We start from the raw sequence: 27,367 nt of genomic DNA, 5'->3' as shown, positions 1-27,367 counted from the left end.
AATGATGGCGCAGCCTCCGCTAGGGGCCGAATAAAATGATCAACAAAAGTAGACATTGAAGCTCTCAGAGAGCCTAGACCAGCCACGATCGGACGACCAGGGGGCTGTTGAAGGTTCTTATGGATTTTTGGAAGTGTATAGAAAGTCGGAATGACTGGGTTGTCCACTCTTAAAAATTGCATTTCTTTTTTAGTTATATCACCCGTGTGAGCAAATTCATCAAGTGTCCCAAAAATCAAATTTTGGAACGATCGAGTTGGGTCCCCAGGTAATTTTTCATAAAACATGTCCATAGTCAGTTGTCTTTCACATTCATTCACATAGTCAGATCGATTTAGCACCACAATGGCTCCACCTTTATCAGCCGGTTTAATTATGATGGATACATCAGATTGTAAATCATTTAGTGCTTTTTTCTCATCAGCTGATATGTTACAATGTGTGTTGAATTTTCAGTGCTTAGTATGGTTAGGTCCGTGTGCTCAGCACACGGGTGCATGTCCAACGTGGCTCCTCTGGGTTTATTCTTGATGCCGCGCCGTGTGCGGCGGCGGTCTTTGGGGGCCGCCCTCGCCCTCGTCCGCGCTGCTGTTGCGCTGTGACGTGCGGTCTGCTGGTTAAAAAACAGGGACTTGACGCAGTAGATACATCAGATGAGTAATCGAACGTAGAGTGGGGTTCTCTGGGGCGCACCTTGCGTGTGAAGCGTGGGCGTGATCTTCTTTCGGGATTCCTCCAATAGTAGACGTTGCCTTCAGCCACATCCTTCCTATCTCTGATGAATTTGTTGATCTTGATTTCTTTAATTTCATTGGAAATTTTTTCATTTGTTCCTCGTTGCTCTTTAGGATGTCGTTGCGCTCAGTTTCGTTCTGGATACTGTCATTGAGTGCTGTGGTTTTGTCTGCGATGGCAATGTCAATCACAGCCAGGTCTTGTTTCAGGTTGTCAATTAACAGAGTCATTAGGTCGAATGAGCACTTGTTGAGAATGGCGCACCATCGGTCGCAGAAGTCAGCCGTCTTGTTTCCCAACATCGGTTCTTTTTGCCATGTCAATCCACGGGGAATCACCCCTTGCCTCACGTAGTCACTTAACGTCACTATATGTAAATACATTTTAGTTCTTCATGTGGTCAAGTTGAAAAGTTCAGAGCCCATCTCGGTGTGATCAACGTCACCTGACGCTGAGAACAATGAGTCGGTGACCAAGATATCCTCAATGTCTTTTTGGCTGTATGCAAACGTTTGCGGATGGGTTTGCTGATGACCTGAGAGGGTAGTATCTGAGTAGGATTGCGTTGCCGGCATCTTATGTGGACGATGGGTGCTGTCGGTTGGGGTAGCGTCTATTTTAGGAGGCAGAAACCAACGCACACCAGAAGTTTCGAGGTGCAGGTAGCGGGTACTAGTTCACTTCAAAGGGGAAGATACCGCACACTCTTGTCCATCATGCTGAATTTATTGTACAAACAACGTTTCGGCCAGTGTGGCCTTTCTCAAGTTTTTACAAAAGTTTGTAAAAACCTTAACTATCCAGTTGCAGCGCATTTTGTGGAAGCTGGTCATTCGGTTTCTGCGCTAAAATATATAGGCATTGAAAAGGTATCTCTACCTAGACGGGGTGGTAACCTTGAACGTCTACTATCTCAGAGAGAAAATTATTATATTCATTCCCTTAGGACATTAATTCCTTTTGGTTTAAATGTGGAATTTGAACTGAAATGTTTTCTCTAACTAGACTCATTGTTACTCTGCAGGTCCGGACTCTTTTGATGGGTTGACAGGGTGATACAATGCTTTTTATGACGGCCCCTAGTGGCCTGATTTAAACATTGCAAGTATTGTCTTTATATTATTTTGTCTTCCCACCATGGGACTATATTGTATATAGACCACTTGGTATTTGGATCTTTTGCACTCACAGGGGCTGGTGTATTATTATGTTTATGTTTTTCTTTCAATACTTATAAATTGTCTAAACTTATTACCTGTCCTTTTGACACTATTTGCCAATGTAAACATATGTGATTTAATGTGTGACGAGACTCCACCTTGATTGGCAGGTGTCATGGGACTAATTAACTGATTGTTGTCAGCCAATCACATACTAGAGGACAATTTATAAGAGGTGTTTTCACTTTGCTTGTGTAAAAACTTTTGTAAAAACTTGAGAAAGGCCACACTGGCCGAAACGTTGTTTGTACAATAAATTCAGCATGATGGACAAGAGTGTGCGGTATCTTCCCCTTTGAAGAAAGTGAAATTCCCAAAAAAAAAAGACATTTGCATCCCGACATTTGCAGTCTTATATTTATGAAAAATAGAATTCCTTATGTCGTTATTCACAACGAGGAAAAAGTTAATGTCGTTCATGAATATGCATCTCAGAGGTTCTACGTCATTTCCTGCTTCTTTGGGGTCGAAATTCATAAAGGCTGCAGGCAGCGGAATTGATTTGTCAGGGCTTTGATTGTTTCATTCAGATGTAAAACAGGCTTGTCAAAAGACAAAGCACGAACACAAGGTACATTCTAACATTATGAAGGTCCGAGTAGTTCTACCAGCCTCACCTGGACAAATGGCTTTAATTGAGGCCACAGCGTAGTATAAATTAATCTGCAGAAATGTATATATTTTTTGCTTTCCCGTCATGTGACACGCTTCTCTTCTCGGGTCTTTCTGATCCTGAGCACAGTTGGATGGGCTTAGCTGCCACCAGGCATCGCAGTAAGCCATGAGAAGAGACTGTTGTGCTGCAACTCCGTCATGTTGTTTTCGCCACTGACTCCGCCCCTTTTCAGAGTGTAATGACACGTCCAGAGTGAGTTTAGCTAATCCAAATTAACCAATGAGCCTAAGCAGATTCTGACCAACCTACACTGATTTTTTTTTTATATTTGCAATCATCTCTTCACAGGTTTTGAAGGGTCAAACAGCCTAGCGCACATGACGTCAATCTGGGGGTCTGTTGCCGTAAATGAGGTGACCATAAACTTAATTTGATACATAATGAAAGGACAGACAGCTTGGATATCAGCTGTAAGACAGAAAAACAAATTTATTTGCATTCAAACAACTAAAAATGTTGTATAATCTCCTCTCATTCAAATGTTTTAAGCATATTTGGAATCAAGCAAGCACCAGTGCATAGAAAACAAACATGGCTTCACAATATGGTGCACGACGCTGTGATTTTAGATGCTTAACACATTTTGTGCGTGCAGAGGATTCAGCCGTCATCAATAAATGTTATTTCCCTGCAACATTGGCATCTGGAGCAGCAGCAACGAGATCAAAATCTAGGCTTTCTGTTGGAGATCAAACAATCTATTCTTTATGCCACAAGCTAAAGAAATTTGAACTGCAACGCTTTTTTTGCTTTATTCTTTGACACTTTTAAGAACAAACCAAGAACCAATTAAGGGAATAACCAGCTTATTAACTCTTAATGGAAAAAAACCTGTGGGTCCCAGCCCTAACTGCCCTGGTTTAATGAGTCACAAGGGAAGCATGCAGAGAACCGCTGCCACATGGCTCCTCTGAGACCAACGCAGTTGTAGGGGTGGAGATGTGACTTTATCACATTGAATATGATAATTGTATTATTTCCGGATGTGGCTAACATCCCTGAGGAAAGTGTGTTGACAAGCTGAGAGCACAAGCCGCAACGGTGTAATGAAGGAATATGTTGCAAAGACAAAGAAGCTGCCGATAAAGCACTATAAAACAAAGCACTATAATTAAAAAAAAAAAAAAAAAAAAAATCACACTGAATATGCGGCTTCATCGCTGCAAAGCTGAGAGCAAACTGATGAAAAAGTCAGCACGTATGAACCCGGTGATCACACCTTCTATTCTGCACGGCGCCGCAGTTTGTGTGTGAGTTTATGTACGAGTGTGCGTGCTGCATCTGTTGGGAGGACCGCATCGATCCAGGCTGAGGGAAAAAAAAAAACAACAAACCTATAAATACGACTGGAAAATGGAAAATTGGTCAAAGTGTTCTTATTAGAAAAGGAGTTTTCCTCCAGAACTTTGGGCTTCTTTTCCTGGCCTTAACGAGCAACGCGCACTTTCAAAAGTTTAATCTTCGGAAAGACCAATCAGCTGAAGATTTTACCGTTTAATAAGCAGAGCAAAAGCAATGACCTCGTTTCAGTGATTTTTTTCCAATAACATTAAGCCACTTGGACCACTTCTGTAATTCCTACATCTCTTATTTAACGACAGGTACTCGGGAACCAATGTTCATGAGCTGAATTGCATTTTAGATGCTCATTCGTGAGTGCGATGATGGAGTTATGTTTGATTTATGGCACCGCATTTGTATCCGTTTGTGCACGGATTGAAGGATTATGAAAAGCAGACGGATACAAACAGCCAATGATAAAAAAAAAAGAAATAAGAAAATAAAAGAGGCATAGCTCAGAAGCACAAACAAATGCATTTGAAAATTATGACACAAATGGAAAACAACTGATTTACCCGGGCAGGATTCACACGCACGCGTTTCAGGCGTCACAAATCTTGCCTAAAAATGCCTAAATGTAGGCCTAATGTCATGACTGATTCTTGCTACAGTTCCAAATGTCAGGCTCTCTCACCGTTGACCCATCACAGCTGCCTCAGCCCTTGTTTTCACCAGATGTGGCCACTACGCAGCTGGCCAGAGATACTGGGATGGATAGTGGATTTCAGAAGATGCTTTGAAGTGACTCTGCGCTCTTCTCCAACGAAAACACAAGGCGGGCCCATTTCTAACAGAAGATGTTTCAACCAGCGCAGAGTCGTAAATCAGATCGCTATACCCAAATATAACTGTTGGTACCTGGCCAGAAGTCACCTTGAGAAGGATTTTTTTTTTTCACTTCAGGCTCGGTCAAAATGGCTTGAAACAAAGCTAAAGCCTGCACAGGACAATCTTAAATTCTGTCACAGCCAGTTTAGCTCTACCATAAAGCACTTTTTCTTTTTTGTACTATCCAGTACGACTTTTTCCTTTTTTCCTGATGGGGCAAACATGAAGACAAACAGCCAGGTTCTTCCCTGTATTTCTGACACCATCCCCATGAGACAGCTGAAAGCTACAAGTGGTGAAATCTGCAGTCCTGTGCAGCACTTACCGAAGGGCCGGCAGGTGATAAACTGAAGCTGTTATCAAAGCCAGCTGGCAAGGGATGAGGCTTCTCCTCCCTGAATAAAAGCATTTAAAGCGAATTCCTCTCAGCTTTTATAACCGAGGTAATACTGTGTTCTACACCTGCTTCCATCACAGAGGGCTTTATGGTGCCGGGCACTGGCACCAGAAGTAATGGACTGCTTCAGGAGATTGGGAAAGAGAAAGGCAGAAAGTCCTGGTGAAATTTAGAAAACGAAAAATCCAATTTCACAGTCAGATGCGCACCGACCTGAAGATGTGACTAAATGAAATCAAAGCACCTAGGAAAAATAATCAGAAATGATCACCGGTGACCCAATTACTGCGCATTTTAGAAAGAAGAAACCTGCCCATCATCGCCCCATTAGATTCACGCCGATCCCTCCCTCCCGCAACCCCACGCCAAGAAACACAGAGGCTCCATTTTTAAAGAGCACTGAAGCGAGAAGTCAGCAGGCCGCGGCTTTCTTCCCCCTGCTGGGGCATCAAGCTTGGGTAAACTTGTGGCTACAATAAAAACGGTTCTTGTTCGGCAGTAGTCGAGATCACAGATCGCATGGCGACTGATCCAATTTTGAAACAAGACAAGGGGTCAGAGTTCACTGAGAATTCCATTACCCTGAGCATCACACTCCATTATTCATTGCGCAGCAGAGAAACACATCTCCAACACACACACACACACACACACACAACATACAGATCGTCCACTTCCACAGCAACACAGCTATTAGAGGGATAGCTCCAGGGGAAACGTCCCTTCCACTCAGACAAATGACACATGTCAAAGCAAAAATTGTAACCTTATCCTTACAAAACAACTAACTTCATTGTTAGAGAGCATTTCCCCTAAAAGGAAGAAAGAAAAAAAAAAGGCCTCATCAGATCAAATTTCGATAGTGTCACTTGCAACGTAGATGCGTTTGATTACAACATCCAGCAAGGATCATTATATTCCTGGGTTTGTGCCACACTGAGCAAATGTCGTGTCCACTCTATAGATTTTGTTTGCGTCGGCCATAAAACCTTACAGGAAACTGAACCATAAAAATGCGCACCTCCAATTTGTTAGAGTAGATTTCAGCCACATGTTTTAAGTGAAGATTACCTAAACTTCGACAGCCGTCAAACACTGAAAAGATTCGGTTAAAGCTGACCAAACATTTCTCATCACAATACACCACGAATTAAAAAGGGATGAGAGAACCTCCGCGTCCGAGGCTGTGGGTGTCGCACTTAGCGGTGGATTGCCCCCTCAGGTTGAGGGTAGAGCAGCTGCTCCAAGGAAAAGAGTGGAAACGTTTCAAGATCAGCAGTAAAGCGGACGTTTCATCCGGCCGGTTGGAGAGTGACCACTGTTCATTCGGCACCTGAATAGAATGCCTCCTGAGCACATTCCTCTGGATTTTCATGCATGCTCAACAAGGAGCAAGCATCATAAATGTCATCAGACCTGGGAATGCCCACCATATCGCATCTTAGCCTGTTGCCAACTTCAGATGAACAGAACGCAAACACGTAGTCCACCGTAAGTATAAGTCAATATACTTAAACAAACGGGGATGGAAAGCTTTACCATGAAAATTCTCAAAAGCAGGAAACTGTATAAAATCAGTATGCTGTGGAATATTTAAGGATTTTTTTTATTTCATGTTGCAGCTGTTTAATGTCATCACGTCATCACAAACTATGTTTCTAATGCAATGCACTTGCTTTGTTGAGTGAACCGTTATGTTTTACCACTTTACAATAAATCATTTATAGCTTCTGATGCGTTTGTCACTGCCATAAAAAGCACATAAAAAGAGAGTGAGGTTCAGAGGGAGATGAAGGGGTAAAACGTGGAGGAATCTGTTGTTGTGGATCCTGTTTTGCGACAAGTGTGAAAGCGCGTATTCGACCTATGGAGGCTCATACTTATCCTGGAATGCATAAGCTAGCGACAGCATGTGAATCAGGTCCGTTAAAAACGGAAAAACAAAATAAGTGGGTGGGTGAAAACTGTGGCTTTCTCCAGTTCAAAATAGTTGAAAAGCAAAGGTATTCAGATGCAATTTGTTGCTAGACAGTGGGTGGCGCACATCCGAGAAGGTCGCCACCTCAAATTTGACCACTAGATGTCAGTAGCTGTTCCACACTGCTCCTGTAAAATGCATTCTCCAAACTAATATCATTTTCACATATACTGTAGTCACAAGTGTTACACGTGGAATTTAGGTGAGATTTTCCCAGAAATTTCCTCATTGAAAAATGAGCGAATGAATGTGTTAAAGTTGCAGCTAATTTACGGCAAGCGTGCTCACCGCTAAGAGCTTTGACTTTGTGCTCCTTTCTTTGCCGACCTGCATGACGCTTTTCAATAGCTCATCGAAAGAGTCATCAGCGAGCCTCACCTGCCATTCCTGATGTGCAGTAAGGCAAGGACAGCGATTTTCCACGGCACACTTCTCACATTCCGTTCTCAGCATCTCAGTTTCCAGTTCAAATTTTAAGTCCCTATTTGACACGTGCACAGTTGCTAATATGAGGGGCAGTCAAATACTTACAACACTATCTGGCTGTACACAAATATTTAAAAAAAAATCGTGCTATCAGCATAACCAAAACGATAACCAAACACAGACATGTGCCGGAAGCCCGTACTTCCCGTTTCCAGCTGTGGGACAGCTTCTCCGGCGCAGAATCTGACAAAGCATGCAGCTTCTCCCTCAAGCTTTCTTCATCCTTACTCACACAACTTCCTCTGCCAGAAATGTAGATATTAGAAATACCCGGGATAAAATTCTATTCAACCCATTTGGATGCATTTCAAATGTTCCGAAACCTTCTTGCCTAATTCTGCGGATCAGACCGTCACTACAGTGAGAAGAGTGTGGGAACGTTTCAGGTTTCGACCGAGAGAAATTCCCAAAGACACCGCAGTATAACCAGGACTACTTCTTTTTTGTTCTGCGACTGTTTCACCATAAACTTAAACCCAATCAGTGGTTGCGCTGGCAGCTTAGCAGGTCACGAAATGGGCACACACCTCCGAATCTGGCTGCTGCTCTGTGCCTGGATGGCGACACCAGCTCCTTGACGATCTGTAGGACCTGCATGCTCACAGAGAGATGGCGGAGGAGGCAGTCGGAGGTGCCACAGGGCAGTGGCAGCTCTCACCCCCCACAACCTCGTCCCCCCTTGGATCCATCTCGGGGCTCATCTCCGGATCCACAACAAACTGTGTTCGCAGCAGGAGGCAAAGGATCTGATCCTTCTTTGGTGTCTGCTGTTCCACGAGTTTAGTTCTTCCTCCAGATTTCAAGACATGTTTACAAACTCTTCATCGCCGATGAGCAGCTGATGCCACTGGTCTCCAAGCGCAGATGTACATCAGCGGGAGACGCAAACACACCATCTGATGCTTCACCTGCTATGAATGCTCAGTCGGGTTCACATGAAATCTCAGCTTAACTCCTGGCAGCAGCTGAAAGTAGGAGTGGATGCTCGCTGGCAGCCTGCAAACGGACTGTGCTCATCTCGCGTGTGATGTGTCGCTCAGCTGGAGTCCTCTCACACACTCCTCATTCTGGCAGCAAGGAAAGCGTTTTTTTTCTTCCCTTTTTCCTGCCGGTTTCTTCCTCGTGGCTGCAGCAGACGAACCACCGGCCGCTGCTGTGGATCAATCGATGCACCAGTGATGCCGCCTCTCAACTGCCCAACTCTCTCATTTTCAGACTCATTTCCTCCTTCGGTCCTGCAATAGGCGGCTGCCTTGCTCGCACTCCTCTCTTCGCATCCTCTATATTCAAATTAATGAATTTCTACTCGCCCACAGCATCTCCGTCCCCTCCCTTCCCCTGCTTTCCCACACTCCTCCCTCCTCTCCCCCCTTCTCGCTGTACAGCTCTCGGTCTCGGTCACCCACCACCCCCTACTCCATTTTCCCGTGTACATCTCAAACGAAGCTCTGAAGCATGAGCAGAATGCAAAGGCGTAAATGTAAAGCTCCAGGATGCGCGTTCACGTGCGATGACCTGTATCCGCTGTCATGCAGAGGTTTCACCCTCCCACATTCTCCGACAGTTTTTCCTCTCGTCTTCGTTTGCCCAGCTCGTCATGATTTAAATACTGATTTTAAGCAAATCATCAACACAAATAAGGCGACAACCTTAATACTATGTGAGGATAAACTATAAAAGCTGCCTGATTGCTATAAGTGAACTTTTTTTTTGTTCTATGAAGAGTCATAAAATCATTTGTTTTGGAAGTGAAGGAAGGCGACTCAACCATCGTACTCTGTAGTTGATAGATAATGTAGTCAAACTAGATCAAGCTTGCGACTGAACCGAATATGTCTCGGAAGCTTCTGCAGGAATATAGACGGGAAAAGAAGTGTGACCAAAGTGCCACGCTACCGGTGGGCTTACATTCACCCGCGACCTTCAGCTGAAAGCGGCTTGTCAGCGCTGCATTGTTTGCATTTCATTCAACCCTCACAACGTGCATGTTTTAACCGCTAGATGAAAACTAGTTTGAGCGTGGGGAAATATCCAGTCGCATTTCTATCACTGCAGGTCCGAGTTGCTGGACACAGCACGAGAAGAGCCTCTACAATGCTGCATAGTCTTCAGTAGAAGTGAAAACAAAGAGAGGATCAGTGTTCTTTCCTGATTTTCTTACACAATGATGAGAAAATGACATCAGGACAGACGCTTTAACCACAAATGACAAAGATCCAAGTAACCTGGGATGAGCAAGCAGGCATGAATTTAATGATTTAAAGAAAAAAAATTTCGTTAGACTTGTTGTAGGAATCCATGTAATTTCTCCCCCATCTGGTTTTCTACTTCGTTCTATTGATTTGAATTTTACTGTTTGAGCATATCACGCCGAATATTCCAGCACGTGAAGCTGCATTAGCCCAAGAAATTATGAAACAATCAGTTTGAAAAATACTGGCATTGACTATCAGCAATGGCAAAAAAAACATCGGGCAACCTCTGCTATTTTTGACAAGAAGACATGCAAATCTGCACAGAGCAGGTGAATCCGACAGGGAGTCGAAGTATTGTCAGAACCAATGTATCGAAGCAAGAAATCAACTGGATAGGGGGATTTTATGATGTTGTAGGTGATTGACGGACTTATTACGGTAGGTATTACAAAGATGTTAGACTTTAACTTACTGAACGTATATTGTACAGTGTAAAATAGTCTCACACATCTCTACTAGCTCATTCCTCCTGTGGGGTTCCTCAGGGATCCATCATAGAGCCTGCAATCTTTTGACTCCAATACAGATAAGAACACCAGTGATATCTGCATTATCAAACACTCACAAAGGAGGTACGGATTAAATTTGCAATACCATGCTCAGCCTTCAAATTTCTGCATGCACCTAGCATGCTAAGAAGATTTATTTAACCTTTAAACAGGTAGGTGGTTTAATCTTTCTTTTCCTTTCTCAAAATGTTTTTTTTCCTATCAGACCAAAATATACTCCACACTTTTACTTTCACTGTCTTAAACAGAGTGAAATATTCCCCTCACTTGCAGTTATACTCGTTTCCAGACTTAATGGACAGGATGGAAAATTTGTCAAGTGCTCAGAGACTCCGTTCGCCTCACGAGATTAGAGTTGATTAAATCCAGCAGTGCAGTAGACATATCATAATGTTTGGAAACTCTCTACCGCTCTTATTAGCTGCAAGTACATCCTCCTTTCTTTCTCCCCTCTAGTTTTTGTCAGTCTAATACCTTCCATCTCTCCATCCCTCCTCAGTACACAGTGCATCCCCCCTGCCTAACTCCATCACCTTGATTTAATAAGTCCATCTATACTTGAAATTGGCGAAGCATCCCTCGTGATGTTGTCCATTTACCTCCAACAGGGTTTGGCCAATGCCATTTTTCTAAATTTTCGATGCCGATGTTGACATTTCACTCGTTCACAAACACACAACACTCCTGCCGCTTATTCAGAAGCTTTTCCAGTCCCTAAAAAAGGTCAGCGCTAAGTTTTAAAATCAAAACCACTTACATGTGAAGGTGGTTGTATCGATCATCTCATTGGAAAGCAGTGTTCTACAGGGAAACTTTGGGTGCCTGACATTCATCGCAGACTAGTACAACTTTAAATGGCAATGGCGCTACCTCTCAACCCCCAGGACTCGAGGGACCCGCTAACAACCGCAGGACACTCCTATAACCCTTTTTCAACCAGGGCCCGGTGCTTGAGCCAGTTCAAAGCTGGTTCAGCTTTAGAACATCGTAACAACCAGTTTTATTCCAATACAACCAGAGACATTCCAACATATCCAAGCTCTTCCGACATATCGTTTGAAGCGCTCTCCGAGGTATTTTGAACTTCTGCAATGAAGGGAGACACTTCATCAACACTGATCACAGAGAACCTTTTCCTTGCAAACTCATGGCTCAACATCACCTGTCTAGTTTATAAATACCGTTGAAAAAAAAAAAAAAAAAAAGACGTTTCCACATGTATTCATGAACGGAGCTGCAAACAGGATTTATACAGTACACGCAGCCTTGAGCGGGATCTATAAAAGCCCACTGGCGAGATTACCTGTCAATGTTTGCTGCAAAGCTCTTTAGATATTGATCTGAAAATGAAAATCCGTGAATCCTGCTCTATGTGGCAAATCGGACAGCACTTATAATCATGACTATGTCTACCGAGCAACTAAAAAGCAGAATTAGTTCACATAAACCGATGGCAGAGACCATGTTTGTTTGATATCGCATTGATTTTGACGTGAAGCGGACAGGATTAGCGTGCACCTGCAGATTCGGCAAATACCCAACAGGTGGCGGCCTAACACCGTAGCAGGGCTTTGTTCGACACTCGCACGTGGAGCCAGGGTGCTCAACGCACTCCCCCCTTGTTAAAGAAGGAAACTCATTTTTCATGTGAAAAAGTTTATAATAAATGTTGGTGAGTGCGTTTAACTTAAATAAATAGAAGAATAACAAACAGCAGAGACAATCGTAGGGCCCTATAAAATCCGTTTTTGTCTTTTTTTCATAAATTCCGTTTTTTCCATTTAAAGTTTTGGGAATCTTGGTTTTTTTTTTTTTTACCTTATTCTTACTCTTATTTCACTACCAAAAAACAGTGTGTTTTTAATGTAAATGACTAAAATGTACACAAATGAAACAGAAATTAACTTAAATTTATTGAGATGAATACATCAAAAGTGAATCAAAAACAAGCAGCAAGTAATGAAACTTTAGTTGACTTGTCATAAAACAACAACCAAACATTTTAAACTTCTTCAAATTTAACTTAAACAAGTTACTTAAGCTGTAGGACTAGTTAGTCCTTGTGAATTAGTAGATTGTCAATTGTCATATGAGTGCTGGCAAAATTAGCATGACAACAGTTCACCTGTCACATAAAAGTCATTTGGGTATTGCTCGGCTCTGTATTGAAGGGTTAGTACCAAGTTTCTGAGTTTGTTTTTTTTTCGATGACAAAGACAGAGGCGTGGGCAGCCAGCATGCTTACATTGTTTTAAAGGGGGAGGGGCTCAGTCTGTGGAGGGGGCTTGTTGTGCCACCCAGATTTGCTTCCCTCCAGACATATGTTCCTCTTCCACACAAAATTAGCATTTCAGTCAAATTCCACGTTAAAAAAAACAAGATTCCGTTTTAATTGGCCAATTCTTCGATTCCGTCCGCGATTCTGTGATCGCAGAAATTATAGGGGCTCGTGATAATCGACCAAATCAGGATTTCTAATGTCTGTATTGGTGTATCGGTAAATGTCCAATGCAATAATATAGAAATATGAAAATAAACTTAATGCTACTTATTAAATAAGAACATAAACAAATAGATCATTCTGTTAAAATAATTTCGTCAACTCAATATGTAAAAATGTAAATTAAATTTTAAATCAAATATTGGTTGAATAATTTTTGCAAAAAAAAAAGAAAAAAAGGAGGAAAAATCTTAAAATACATCTTTTTTCACTAAAATGAAAAAAAAAGGAAACCCTAAATAGGCACAAAAAAAAAAAAATAAAGTGAAGAATAAAAAAAAAAAATCAATCTATTTTAGAAACGCAGGGGATGAGTTACAGAAAAGTGACCTTGGGCAGCGACACTTGACACGCCTTCAAGGTACATGAACACGCTACGTCACTAGTGCTTACTGCAACGGTAAAGTGGACATATGCGCGCACACACACACACGCACACACCTTAAGATCAAACACACACACGCTGCCCCTACCCAAGGACAGTGCAGCAGGAGAGGCAACGGTGAAGCAACACCAGCAACCAGGTTAATCTTTTACACTAATGGACTGACTATAAAACACTATTCGTATGAACAACATGCCCACTCTGCTTCCAAACATACACATTTTCAATCTCCTCTCTAATGACAAACACACCACTCCACTCAAGCATATGTGTTGTTGTGATGAAGGGTCTTTGTGTTTGTATCCTCCGGCACTGAGTCAGAAAGTCCAATAACTGCACTGCTGGACTTAATCTGCAGCTGCTGTTGCTATGCCTCAGACCCACGGTTGCTAGGCTTCGACCTCACTAAATAAGGTGAAGGTCTGACCTTTCACAAACACTAATGTGACCAGCTTTCAGCGTCTCAGAATGAACACAAAGCAGATCGGTGGCACATTACATGCATCACAACAACAGCCGGTAGCTTGCATTACAGCATACGCAGTATTTGTTGCATTGTTTACTACGAGCCGACTGTGGCAGCAGGTCAATTGTGGCTTCTTTAAATTAGGAGATCCATTTGAATCTTTAAGACATTACCTTACCTGGCCCTTCTTATGCACTGTATTTTCACCAAATGTAGACATTTGTAAATCCAGGTTAAAAACATTTCTTTTCTCATTTGTGAAATCTGCACGATATATTTTAATTTATCTGGACTGTTGCTTGTTTTTAAACTCATTTAAATGATTTTATTTGTTTCTCTTTATATTATTTTATGTATTTTTAATGCTTCTTACACTCCCTGCTGCAATGCTTTAATTTTATGTAAAGCACTTTGAACTGTTTCATACATGAAATGTGCTATACAAATAAATTTGATTTGATTTTGATTTGACTGTAACACTTCTGATCTCTTTGGATTGATAATCTGCCCTATACCCTTGTCTTTTAAAGTGTGGAAACATGTGCAGCCGGAAAAATTAAGCAGGTTCAACTCACAAAGCAACAAAAGCAGCTCTGGTAATTACTCCATCTGTTTCATCCTGTTACAGGAGCACATGTTCCTTACATCTTACTCTTGCTGTAAGCGCCATGGTGGAAAACAGGAAACTTCTCCATACTTTTCTCAGAAGGCAAACTTCGCAGCACTTGATGGCCTGATTTGGACCTTTATCACCACCTTTAAAGCCTTTACAAGAGAAAAACATCCCAAAGAATCAATATGCAATCTTTGAAAATGTTTTAGTGGCCTCACAGTCTGCATTTCAAGAGGGTTTGTAGTAAGAGCAACTCCTGTACGGTGAGGTAAACCAACCCTCTAAAAAGGCGAATATAACAGAGGTGGGGGCCAACTGCAGGGACATGGACCAAGTTTGAAGGGAGGTACTGTTGGAGTCTGCTTTGATCGGCATCCGTAGGCCCAGTCTTACAGAGGCCTTCTCACAAGCACCAGATCAATAAGCCCTCATCAAGATTTCCTTCACATCTGTTTCATAGAAAATGGAGAGATGCAGCAAGTTTCTGATACATCTCCCCGTTAATCTACAGGCCAGATAAGAGCTGTGCCGAGTGTCAGCTTTTGATCAGTCAAACTGGGAACTGAGATGCCGCCCACGCCGGGTTGTCAATCTTGGAGTCTGGAGAGGGGAGATCGGATCAGGAGAGGGCTATTAGCTTTGTTAAACTGATGCAAAGTGTGTGATCCCTGCGAGGCTCTTATTGGAGTAAAAGACCTCCATTTTCTAGATTGGATTCTTCTGATTTCAATCCTTTTCTGTCGACAAAGGTTTTAATCTCATATCCAGAATTATACTGTATTTTTCAGTCGGATGCTTGAAGCCACAATACTCAAATTTTGGTCAATGTTTTACCTTCACGTAAATTTACATTTACTAATGTGATCACTGCTGCTTCAACTTCACTTCCATGCCGCGGGTCAGTTTTTCCATCGTTCACCCCTGAGGTAAGGAAACTAAATGCTGCACGGACTCTGGGTTTTTAAATATGCCAGTCACAACATTTCTGAAGGTCTGGCTGGTCCCCAGAACCCCGCAGAGCCAGAGCTGTAGGGGTGGAAACAGAAAGAACTAGTTCTAAGTTAGGCTCTGGCTCCAAACCAGCACTGGAGCTGCTCTGGTGGAAAAACAAATTTCCATTGCACAGTTTTTCACCTCTCTCAGGTGTATTCGTCATATTTCGTGACCGTATGTATAGTAAATCATATAAGTTATACAATACATTCATGTTGTAGGTTATTATTTTTCAAGAATTTAGTGAAAATGCCGAGTAGACAACTTCAAAACCGGAATTTTATCAGCTTACAAAGAAGAAAGGCTGTGAGAGGGATAAAAAAAAAAAAAAGCACTTAGCAGCTTTAAACTCTCTGATTCCACCTTTTTGGAATCTATCTTGCAAATGAACGAGCATCTTTGCTTCCAGCCATGAAAGACAGACAGAAAAGGTTTTCCAACTTGATGTCACTTCTTTCGTTCCCCACAAAAAGACAAAAACAACCACACTGCGGTTCCCGTCTGCACAGCGGGGAAACGTGGCAACTCTAATTTTACAGAGTACACATCTCCGCACCGCTGTCTGTCTGCCCTCTCTTCCCACTCGGCCTCTCTAAAGGGGTTTCTTTCAGGTCGGCTGCGGCTGGCGGAGGGGCCGGCACACAAGCGAACCGTGTGGACGTCAACGTTGGTGAGAACACACACGCCTCCATTGTCCTAATGGCAGCATTCTGGAGGACTGATTGAATTAGGCTGGGTGCTGATTGCTCGGCGCATTGATTAATGCTGCCTGCCGTGCTTCGGTGCGTCATGGCACTCAAAGTCCTACTGCTGAATACCAATGAGACAATAGTCTCAGTACCAATATAAACCAACTCATCACAGGCTTGTTAATGAGCTCATACTTGAACGGCTACCGTGGAAACATGGCTGCAGTAAAAGACAACTAGTTGTAGGTGATGTACACCCATCAGCCACAGTATTATGGCCACTGACAGGTTAAGTGAGAAACACTGTTTATTAAGGCTGGGCAACGATTACATTTTTTTATCTAATTAATCACATGATTAATTCCCTGATTAATCACGATTAATCGCATTTATATGCAAAATTCAAAAATGAATTTAAAAGTAGTGTATAGCTTTTAGCATTTAGTTTAAATTTACTGCCATATGAATGAAAGTGCCATAACATTTGTTGTGCAAACACACTTTTAACATCAGCATTTTTATGTAGTTTTTATACTTGCTGGTATCAGTTGTGCGTTTTGCCTTAAAGTGATATTCTAGACTGGAACTACTACGGCGATAAGACAATTCAACTTGGCAGTGTTTACAGATGACCTTGGTTCTGTCGACTTCGCCGTCTGGAAGAACTTTAAAATGAAAATGGCCGAGTAAAAGTTCCGTACCCTTCTCCATGTTTGGTGGATCCGCCAATTACTTTCTTTTCCGGTTCCGCAGCAGACAGCAACAGACTTTTAAAAAATAAAAGCCTGTGAGCAACAGACTTTTACAATAAAAAAATGTAAAAAAGTTAAATAAATTTAAAAAAAATGTAAAACTGCATTAATGCACGATATAATATTTATCGGCGTTAAATAACGAGTTAACTCGCCCACCCCTACTGTTTATATATTACAATGGCACCTAGCAGTAGGTGGGATGTGATAGTCAGCAAGGGAACGTTATATCCTTTAAGTTGAAGTGTTGATAGCAGGAAAAATGTGCAAGCATAAAGCTTGATGGCTGGTCATAGTTGCTTGTGGGTTGGTCCCTGGTCTACAGTTGTCAGGACCTACTAAATTTGTCAACCTTAATTCTACGTGCTTCGGACTCATTTTGAAGTACACACCGACCTTTTTTTAATGCAAATTGAAATTTAAAAACATGGCCTTCATTGGGTCACATTTTCTTTTACATCATGTGAATAGCCAGGCTCATGCGCATCGCTTTACTGAGGAAGACGTGGCACCATGATCCACTGACAAACCGGATGGGGAAATGTGACGGGATGCTTTCTCCTGGGGAAACTTGGATCCTGCTACTTATATGGAATTTTATTCTGATATATCCCATCTAAATATAGTTGTGACCAAGAATACCACTTCATGGAGGCAGTATTTCCTGATGACAGCTGCCTCTTTTAACAGGACATTTCACCCGTCCATACTTTCAACATCGGTTGCAGGAACACAGCGACATGTTGAGGGGTTGACTTGGCCTCCAAATTCTCAAAGATCTCGATTTTACTCAAGCATCTGTGGGATGGGCTTGAAAAATAAGTCTGATCCATGCAGTCTCAGTGCTCAGAACTATAAGGCCTGGTGCCAGATACGACGGCATGCTTTCAGAAGTCTAGTTAGGTCAAGGTTTCGACAGCTCAGGGCTGTTTTAGTAGTAAAATTAGTGTACGCTCATTGCCGATCGGTGTAAGCACAAGCTATTCGTTGACTTTGCTTGCCCATTTGGCAGTTGGAGGATGACAGAAAACAGTTGGAAATTAGGTTCAGCAGCAGAAGTGGCTCAAACAGTAAAGGTGCGAGCTGTAAAACCAAACAGAAATGAGTTGAAAGACCCTGCCTTCTGCGGAGAAGATGGGAGATAATTCTCTGTAGCTCGATAATTAAGCACAACCAGATCGTCCAATTTCCCTCTTGCATTGAAATAAAAAACTAAAAAAAAACTGATTAAAGTAGATAATTAGTCTTTTTAAAAGGATTAAATCTTAAGCAAAGCGTGAAAATCACTTATAGAGCAATCTAAGTCACATTAACTGAACGCTTGATCACGGGGGAGGAGACTGGCTCCAATTAATTGCCTACTTACACCTCCAATAGACACGTAGCAGCATCATCCCACTGGAGACATGCTTTGGTCCTCTTGACAAATATAATCCAGTGTCACATAATATTTCAAAAAGTATTTTCCAACTCCGACAACACAGCAATAAGAGCGTGAACTATCTATCAACAACTGGCAGCTTCATAATCAATCGTGAAAGCATCGGAAAACCCTGCGTGTCGCAACAGTCCAGCTCTCCCTGGAGCCAATAAAACTGTTTTGACACAGAGTTTGTTAGGCTTGGGACCAGTTCACAACAGTTTAATGTCTTTAGATACCAACGAGGGTGGGAGTGAGGGGGATTCCCCTAGAAGGCCCTCCTCTCTCTGACTTTTTTCTTTCTTTAACTTCCTGCCCCAGCCTTGGTGTCGGGCCACAGCGAGTGAGAGAATGGGAACGGACGGGAAAGAAAACAACTGGAACAACATCACCGCTCTGCCTCGCACACTTCCTGTTTGCCCGCCCCGTGTCATTTCCTGCTTGAAGTGTGTAGAGCTTTTTGTCCAATCGGGCTCCGACCGGAGTTCAAGTGTCCGAACCATTACATTTTCCAGCAGCACCCGACACCCTTTGCTCACGTCAGTGGGCCTCAATAAAAGTCCAGCACCGACGTTAGTCTCGTTTCGTGCTGCTTTTTGTCATCGGTCCATTCAAAGTTGAATTAAAAATTAAATAAGAATAAGGACTAAGACATCATTACCCTTCATATTCTAGGCCAATGCTTTCTCCATCAGACACCATTATATAGTTAAACTAAATCAATATCTGCAATAGTTGCATGAACTCAAGCATCCATCTAAGCCATGCTGATTCCAACACATCAACAGATAATTTGGCAGAATTCTTCTTTTCTTTCAGCTTTTTGCCGTGTCATACTTTGCAAACAGTCTCGTGACTCTTAAGCTTTACTTTCTTGAGAAATGTGTAATGTTTCACTCCGGAGCCCATAATAAAATTACTATGGTGCTTTTTTTTTTTTTTTTTTTAAATATAGATTATCAGTTTACTGTTTTTTGATCTAACACTGTCCTTCCGGTCGTTGTTCTGTGTAAGGGTAGATGGCAGCATACGTGTCACAAACCCCAGGAGACGCATGTGTAAATTAAAATTGATTTGACTCGGGGTAACAGTGGTAGTTTGAGGCACTGAACAGTCGTCACTTAGTGTTTTCAGGAACGAACATGTGTTGCTTTCAAATCCCTAAACTGCTATTTCCCTCAACTCTTTTCATGACTGAACGCTTCCCAAGAGCGACTGGCTTGATTCCAGTGTCAACATTTGTCTTAAATTACAATAAAAGCAATACAAATAAATAAATAAACGGAAAAGAAAATACATAAAACTTTTGCCTCTAATCAGATATGTGAAGGAGGACATGAAACCAAATGGGTTTCCCATCTTGTTTATGGTCAAATCAAGTAAATTTTTATTTAAAAATAATAAATCCAAATGACAAATGTTTCGACGAGCAGATGCAAAGATGTGCATCGGGTGCCGTAAATACAGAAAAGACAGATGTAGCAGTAGCTCTCTTGAGGCAAACGATAGGGCCAGATGTCATAACTTCATGCGTTAGTCATTGCCTCGAAGTTATTCTGAAGTACTGGATGGCAAAAAAACAAACAAACAAACAAAACAAAACAAAAAAAAAGGAGAAATTAAGGAGTATATGTTCTAGAGTTCAAGCAAAACACCACTCTAAATATATTCATAACCAAAGGCTAATATGTCAGGGAACCAGTAAGTCAGTGTGGCTCTGACTCCACACTAAGAGTCAATCCCCATCGACGCTAACCTCTCTCAGACCTGCTCGACCCAACCACCCACTTAGCAACCAGGATTCTACGTTTATGAGGCAACTGCAGCAGAGACATTTACCCTGTCATTTATTTGTTGTCTAAGTCAACAATTCTACACACAAATAAACAAACAACAAATCAGCAGAGGGTTTGCTGAGCCTGGCCTTCTATGACGACGTCCTCCCGGTCCTACTCTGCGTCCTTCTTCCTCCTCCTCGCCCATCCCGTCACATGTGCATTCATACGTCACGCAGTCGATCAGGTGTATCCTGCCTGACGTCGGTCGATAGGGTGTGTGTCGTTAATCACAGGCTGACGGGCAGTGAGATGCTTGTTACTGAATGTAGGGGTCTGGATTACTGTAAGACAGCAGCTCACTTGCCATGTTGCAAATGTGATTTCTCGAAGGCTGACGAGATACTCCGACAGTCGCTGACACATGATATGATGAAACTGCAGTGACAGCATTCATCGTTTGTGTGTCGGGTCTTTCTCTGATGATTCAGTTTTCTGAGCAAGACCTCAGAATTTCTGACCCCCCCCCCACTTTTATTGGGACACATCTGCTATTGCCGCCAGCAGTGTTATCATCATCCAACGTACTTCAGTCCGTTGTGCTGTCATTTGAAGTCTCTGGTTGTCTCCATGACTCTCGTCCGTCCACAGAACCTGCACAGTGGGCCTCTTAGAGCAGACAAAAGAGTTTTCTTTACCACACTGTTCAGCACAACAGCAAGACTGTTGTTCCACGGGCTAAGTGAACACGCAACTTCAACAAAGCTGTGCTGCAAAAATCTGGTTGATGCGGACAGATTGAAGAATGTTAACACCACATTTTTCTTTTTAAATTCTTATCATCGCTGAACATAAGCTGGGGTTATTAGTCAATGTTAGCCTCAGGCAACCAACAGTCAACAACGTTGCTACCAATCCCAACGTATTTAAGCAATCGTGAATAAACACGACCGCTTTTCAACCAAAGGGTAACAACAACCTGCCCCCAAATTAAGAGGCACCTCGGTCTGGTCTGCTAAATGGTTGGTGCTACTTTTTTCGTTCCGTTTTTTGGCTTTGAGGGCTGAACATCAGGTTCCAATCTAGACCCCGTTCCAAACCAGCATCGAAACTGCATTGGTGGAAAAAAAAAACAACAACACGTGATTCATTTTCATAAGAACTGCCCTCCTTTTCTTATGAAGACGACTTAATATCATTGAGGACATTATCTAATTTGGTGTTTCGGTTTCCTTTACTTTGCCATAGTGCCAAAGTGAATGAATCAAACGTTCCTGTCGTAGCTATGAATGTGTGCAAGATTAAAAAGCTAACAAACAACAACAAATTAAGTAAAAATCTAAATTACAGTTCGATGTGTTTATGTCACTTTCGTGGATTGTCTATTTACAAAAATTGCAAACAAAAGTACAGAAAAAAATCTGTATAAAACCTCAATGTTTTGGACAAATCATCCTAAAAGACCACGTGAGAGAAATCTTTATAGAATTATCTGCTAAAAGATTAAGTGTTGTGTGTTGAAACGCACGTTTCATCAAAGTTTCCGGTACAAACCAAACTGGTTGAAAATGAATGATGATATAAAAAATAAAAAAATAAATAAATTAAAAAAGTTATGATGCTTCCATAGACACACATGCAGACAAGGTCTACTCCACCATTGTGTATTGACACAAAACATTCAACCGTGATTTAAAAAAAAAAAAAAAAAAGCTGTCTGGTTACAAGTGTAAACACGTTCCAGTCTGAGCAAAGAATGTTTGACATATGCTTGTTTGAGGTTGTGATTTGCAAAGTGGAAGAGGCAGTGCTGAGCAAATGTCATCATTAGGAACGCATTCGTCGCCTCAAATCAGGTTTCGGTTTTGTTTCCCTGTTTATTCTGCTAAGGCACTTTGGATCAGGGCCACGTCCACAGATCGTATTCTGACGACGGCCTAAACAAATTTACACAATAAAGATAAGAAAACAATAACTGCGACTGACGAGCTTCTGCTTAGGATGTTCATTATTTTCTCGATTCATTCAAGAAAAACAAACAAAAAAAACCATCAGTTCCTTCCTGCTTTCACTGAAGACAAAATAAATCCTTTACAAACCATTAGGACAAAACTAACTTGAAGTGCGCTTTTTCATAACAAGGAAATCAATCAAAATTGAATCCAACTGGACGCCGCGGGGGACAACAATGAGTCTCGCAGGAGAGGAAAATCTGGGTGAATTCACACCATGCCGCTAAAGAGCCCCACACCCCAAACACAGCGAGGCTTTCTCTCATTGTACAAGATCCCCCTTTGACTGACGTCCACGCGTTAAGTGTTGATGCACCAAACTTTCCGAGCGGGAGGGCCGCTCGGCTCACCGTGGCAACTAAATATAGTGCGGCCATTAAAAGCTTTATGGCGAGGAAACACATTATCTGTGCGTGTTTGTGAAAGAGGGAGAGCCAAAAAGAAAAGAAAAAAGGTTGGTTTCGGGTGCAATTACCTCTTTTTTTTTTCTTTTTTTTTTTAAAAAACCACAGGGTTTTAATGTTTTTTTTTCCAAGCAGGAGCTTATCTCAATTTTCTCCGTGCCGTATATGGCGAACTTATTCTTTCGGACTTCATGAAGCGATTTCGTCTTTGCGTCGCTCGGTGCTTCACTTATCTATGGCGGCGAGCCCAGTGAGTTGGAGAGCGAACGTGGGCCACGCCAACCGTGAATGTAGCCCAAGGTCCAAAATTGCACAAAAATTTTGATAAAAGTGCAACGGTACAAAAATGTTCTTGGCAGAAGGAGAACAAGCAGATGGAAACGACTCTTAAGATGGCACGGATTCCCCTTCCCCAGTTTGAAGCTGCAGCCAGTGGAGGCAAAGAAAGGTATGTAAACTGTTCTCCTGTGTCCCATCCATCAAGAAAAATCCACTTAACCGATCTAAAATCTATGACTCAAACGCCTCAACCCTGTAACAAGATTCTAGTCTAATTAAAAGGATTATTGTAACATTCAGAAATCCAATCTTTTTCATGGAGATAAAACAAGCCCGCGCATTTATTTCTTCCTGAAAAAGATGCTTTTCACTTGTGAGCAGGATGGACATTCACGATCATACGGTAAAACAAGGAAGTGTTAAGAAGAAAGTGAGGTCTGTGTGGTTTGAAAAGAAGGTCAGGCGCATAGAGATCTTGGAGACGACAGGAGACAGGTTCTGCACTTTCAGCTCAGACGTCTGAACGTGGCTCAAGAGGCTTTACTAAATCCAAGTTCTGGGAATGTTTTCAAAAGTTTTTTCGGCAGCACTGTCAATCGTGATTTGCTTCAGCAGATGTGCCCACCCATCACGCCATCAGAAAAGAGGGGAGGGGGGGTTAGAAAAGGCCATTCGGAGGCATCTGGGGTTTGACAGCTGTAATCAAAACAGTTTACAGAGCAAGAGAGAAGAAGCAGAGACATTAGTGTGCCGAAATTATTGCCCAACATTGGATTACCACAAATCTATCAGTCAACGATTAATGAATAATGAAGTGGAGAAAAACCAAAAACAGAGGGGCAGTGCGATGGGGCCGGGCCCATCTTGCAGCTTACATCAGACGAAACAGTTGGTTAAGTAGGGGCACTGCAACAGGCACGATGTCACAATTCAAGATCCACCGTTTTCCGCTAAGTGAACCCTGCTTTCGGGAAATTCTACCATCATCTCACTACCCAAGAGCTAACTTAAACTACCTTAAAAGCCACTTTTCTATCTTTGACGTGCAAAAGAAAATCTGACATATCGCCAGAAGTCTGGCGCCGGTGCCGTTGTTTGACCACGATGAAAATCAAACCAGGAGGAGGGTGCAACAGCCATAAGAATCAGGGCTAATAGTGCACGTTTAAAGATGGCATTGGGGTTGTACACCTGAAGAGGGGATGAGACGATTGAAAAGGAAATTAAAAAAAAAAAACAGTTATAAAGAGCTTGATGGAACAGGGCTCTGTTCTCCTGAGAGAAGTTAAGATGCTGGGATAGCACAAATTCAGTCCTGCACTGAGTGGGACACCATCAAACCCAAAAACAGCTTCAAACATCTATTATGAAGTTCAGTGTGTGTTCAGGTATGGACTCTGAGGTACAAACCTTTCAGTAACATGATATAACTCATTAAATCCCAGTGGCAGTCTCAATATGCATGCTGGTGCCCTGAGGACAGGGTCAGTGGATCCATTTCCTCTTGCCGGCCTGTTTACTGGGAGATGTAATCATATTCCAGCAAGGCTTCCTTCCTTTAACCCCCTACCCACCCGCCCGCTCTCCCTCCCTCACACACCTCTCTCACCGCACTCGTGACATCCGAGCATCACTCGGCAACAGAGGAGAGGACAGGAAACGCGGGGACACAGGGTTGGAGAACCGCATTCCCTCGCGACAACGTTCAGTCATCGCGTCACTGGTGAGACGAGGAGCAAACCATGGCGGGGGTTGAAAAAGAGAGGACGGCAGACAGAAAAAAAGGAGGGATACTGGAAGAGGTCGAATTAGATCCTGGAATAACTTTGACACAAAACAAGCAGATTCCTTGTCCCTGAATGGACCCGAACGAATGTCACGGTGCCGGCTAGATCTGCAACGAAACATCTGGTCTAGAAATGTTGAACGCTAAGAGAGAAGCCCCCCAAACACTTTACCTACCAGCTCAGAACTTTAAATATAAACTAAGTTCTCTATAGCAAAAACAAAATAAGGAATAAGGAGTTTTGTTGACTTGGAAGTTTTATCACATCTGACTCGCTATCCGACTCATTTAACATTCCTGTTTTTTTTTTTTGCAAATGCCTCAGTGAGCCTCGCCTCTCTTCCCTGCACCTTGCTGCCATATGAACGTCTTAAAAAGGTTCAAAACAGACCCAATACTTCATATAAATACAATACAAATGTTTACCGGATCACTGACAATGTTCATCCAATGTCTGCAGGATGACGTTTTGACCAAAACAAAAGCAGTTCCGTTCTCAAAGACACCAGGTGACCTCTTTTCGTTTTTTTTTTTTTTTGAGGAATACAACGCTGTTTCGTCGACTCGTGTTTTCAATTAAAAAAAAAAAAAAGAGTGAATCTTTAAAATGTGACACACTTGAAGCTCCGAAACAGCTGTACTGAAATTATTTCACCACTTCTGAGGAGCCACGGCTTCCAGTGCAGAGTGAATGTGGAGTGAAACTCCCAAATTGCTGCCATTTGCAGCTGCTACCGCACGAAGCCGAGTCGTGTCGCTTTAAAAACAAAGAGGGAGCAACTCTCTAAAGGGAGTTAATCGGTTTGATGATTTATTCTCTGTGGGAAATGGCTTACATTTTGACAGCTTCTGCTTCCATGGAATCTGCGTCATTTTCAATATGGCAGCCAGCAAAACAAAGTGAATTGTGAAAATGATGGCACAGCCACGGCAAGTGGCATTCTGGGAGTAGACGTTGCAATCTTGATGACTATTTTGCAGCTGCTGTGGAAAATACAGTGTTGAAAAAGCCTGCAGTGTTAATGTCACACTGGATAATGGCAGCCCCGCCTCACTTCCTTTCTGAGGGAGACCTTAGATGTGGATCTGGCACAGTGGCATTAATGAAAACAGCATGTCATACGTGGTAAAAATTTGGACTGATCTTAAACCCCAATCTCCGCTCAAGTTCAAATTCACGGCATGCTTGAGGTGACGATTCCTTGAAGTGGAGGAAGCGTGGCAGGCTAACAAACCCACCCGACCTGTGCGGTGGCAATAAATGGAAACAGCCCTCCTTGCTCAGGTGCTTTCCAAACAAACAAATTCCAATCTTTCTAATAATTAGCCTCGAGTCATTCTGCGGGCAGAGAGGCTCTAAAGTATCTGGAGCCGGCGTGGAGGAAGAGGACACATTTCACACTGTGAGACGTGTCATCATCTCTTTAAGGCTTAAAGGGAGTTTAAAAGATTTTTTTTTCTTTTCTTTTACAAGCCCACAACAACAAAAGGCTCACTTCCAAGTGCTCTCAGACACACGCTGTTATCAGCGGAACAAACACAAACAAAGCAGGAATAACGGCAAACAGAAGGGAGGGATCTGAAATTATGAGACATCCATAACAACTAGGACTACTTCACCCCCGTTACACAACTACAAGCAACCAGCATCCAGGACCAACAGGCCTCCACTAAAGCTGAACACTGCTATTTGGAGCTGCAGTGTCTGTGATGCAGTATGACAACAGCTGCAGGGAGACAAATAAAACTGTTATCTGACATCTACCACAGCAGCTCACAAGCCACGCTGATAATACTCTGCCTCCCCTCAAGTACTAAACCCAACTCAAACAGAACTTCTCTGTTAAGTCTGTGTGTTTGGCTGAACAGCCTCCGGAAGTTCACGTGTGACACTTAAACCGTATTTGTGCTCGCCCTTGTGTAAAGCCCTGTTTGGTCTGTGCACTACAGTGTAAAAAGGTAAAGCTAACTGCACCGGAGTCCAACAGATGGAGAACAGACGAGGCTTTGGGAAAAAGATAATTACGGTGCACCACACCCAGATACACTGTGTGCCGTGCAAGCAACACAATGACATCAGTCTCCCTCTGACAGGGAGAGAGGAAGGTGTGTGGGCGGGTGATCGTATGAAGGACAGGTGGACAGATTGGAGTCAACCGTCTGTGCCTGCACACTCATGCTGCCCTAAAAAAAACCTCTCTTACTTAGAAGGTCAGTCGCAAAGTATGACTTGCATACTTCTGAGAGCTTTTCCAGGCGATGGTGATCCTCAGCAGCAATGGTCACATTTTAGAAACCAGCTGGCGTTTAATATATCATTTATAAATAAGTAGCGACGCACCGAAGATCATTAAATGGAATACAGAAAGTGCCGTATCCAAATGTCTCGTATGAGCTTTATGGCGATGAGGAAGTTTTTGACCTTCCCAAACTACATTTGCCGCTTTATTTGACTTGGTGTTTGATTCAGGCAGTAGCAATAAAAACAGCTTTACAACTGCTTTATCATGCCGGTGGCGTTAAAACAGTTGTGACTGTCGCGCAAGGGGACCCATCGAGATATTAAAAGGAGCATAGAATAATGCAACTCACCAGTTAATAAGAGGGAGCCCGGAGCTCGTTTTCCACTCGTTTCACAATGAGGGAAAATGGCCGTGACACCCACACCATGTTTCAGTGAAGTAGGTCATACTAGCCCAAATAAGACTAGTCCAGCAGTCCCATCCAAAAAACCTAGATTATGTTGAAAAAAAAAAAGAAAAAAAGAAAAAAAAGAGTCAAATATGCCCCTTTTTAGTGGGACTCTTTTTGCCAGTCTTTGATGCAGTGATTGGAAAACCATGCAACCATCCAAAAATTCGAGGATTT

General features: G+C 42.5%; 1 protein-coding gene across 3 annotated transcripts in view; it reads right to left on the bottom strand.

Moving 5' to 3' along the window:
- Nucleotides 1-27,367, bottom strand: part of usp6nl (USP6 N-terminal like) — a 93,477-nt gene that overhangs the window by 46,503 nt on the left and 19,607 nt on the right. The window contains exon 1 of one of the 3 annotated variants that reach the window (XM_075471893.1): nt 18,190-18,409. The exons of 1 other annotated variant lie outside the window; for it this stretch is intronic. In XM_075471893.1, the coding sequence (XP_075328008.1) occupies nt 18,190-18,217 (28 nt within the window). In that variant the 5' untranslated portion in view covers nt 18,218-18,409. Of the gene's footprint in view, nt 1-8,188; nt 8,928-18,189; nt 18,410-27,367 lie in introns of those variants that run through there. One more of the 3 variants, XM_075471891.1, reaches the window with a different exon arrangement.

This window comes from Odontesthes bonariensis, chromosome 8 (genome assembly GCF_027942865.1).
Source record: "Odontesthes bonariensis isolate fOdoBon6 chromosome 8, fOdoBon6.hap1, whole genome shotgun sequence".
NCBI classification, from domain to species: domain Eukaryota; kingdom Metazoa; phylum Chordata; class Actinopteri; order Atheriniformes; family Atherinopsidae; genus Odontesthes; species Odontesthes bonariensis.
This window is presented reverse-complemented; position numbering and strand designations above follow the sequence as displayed.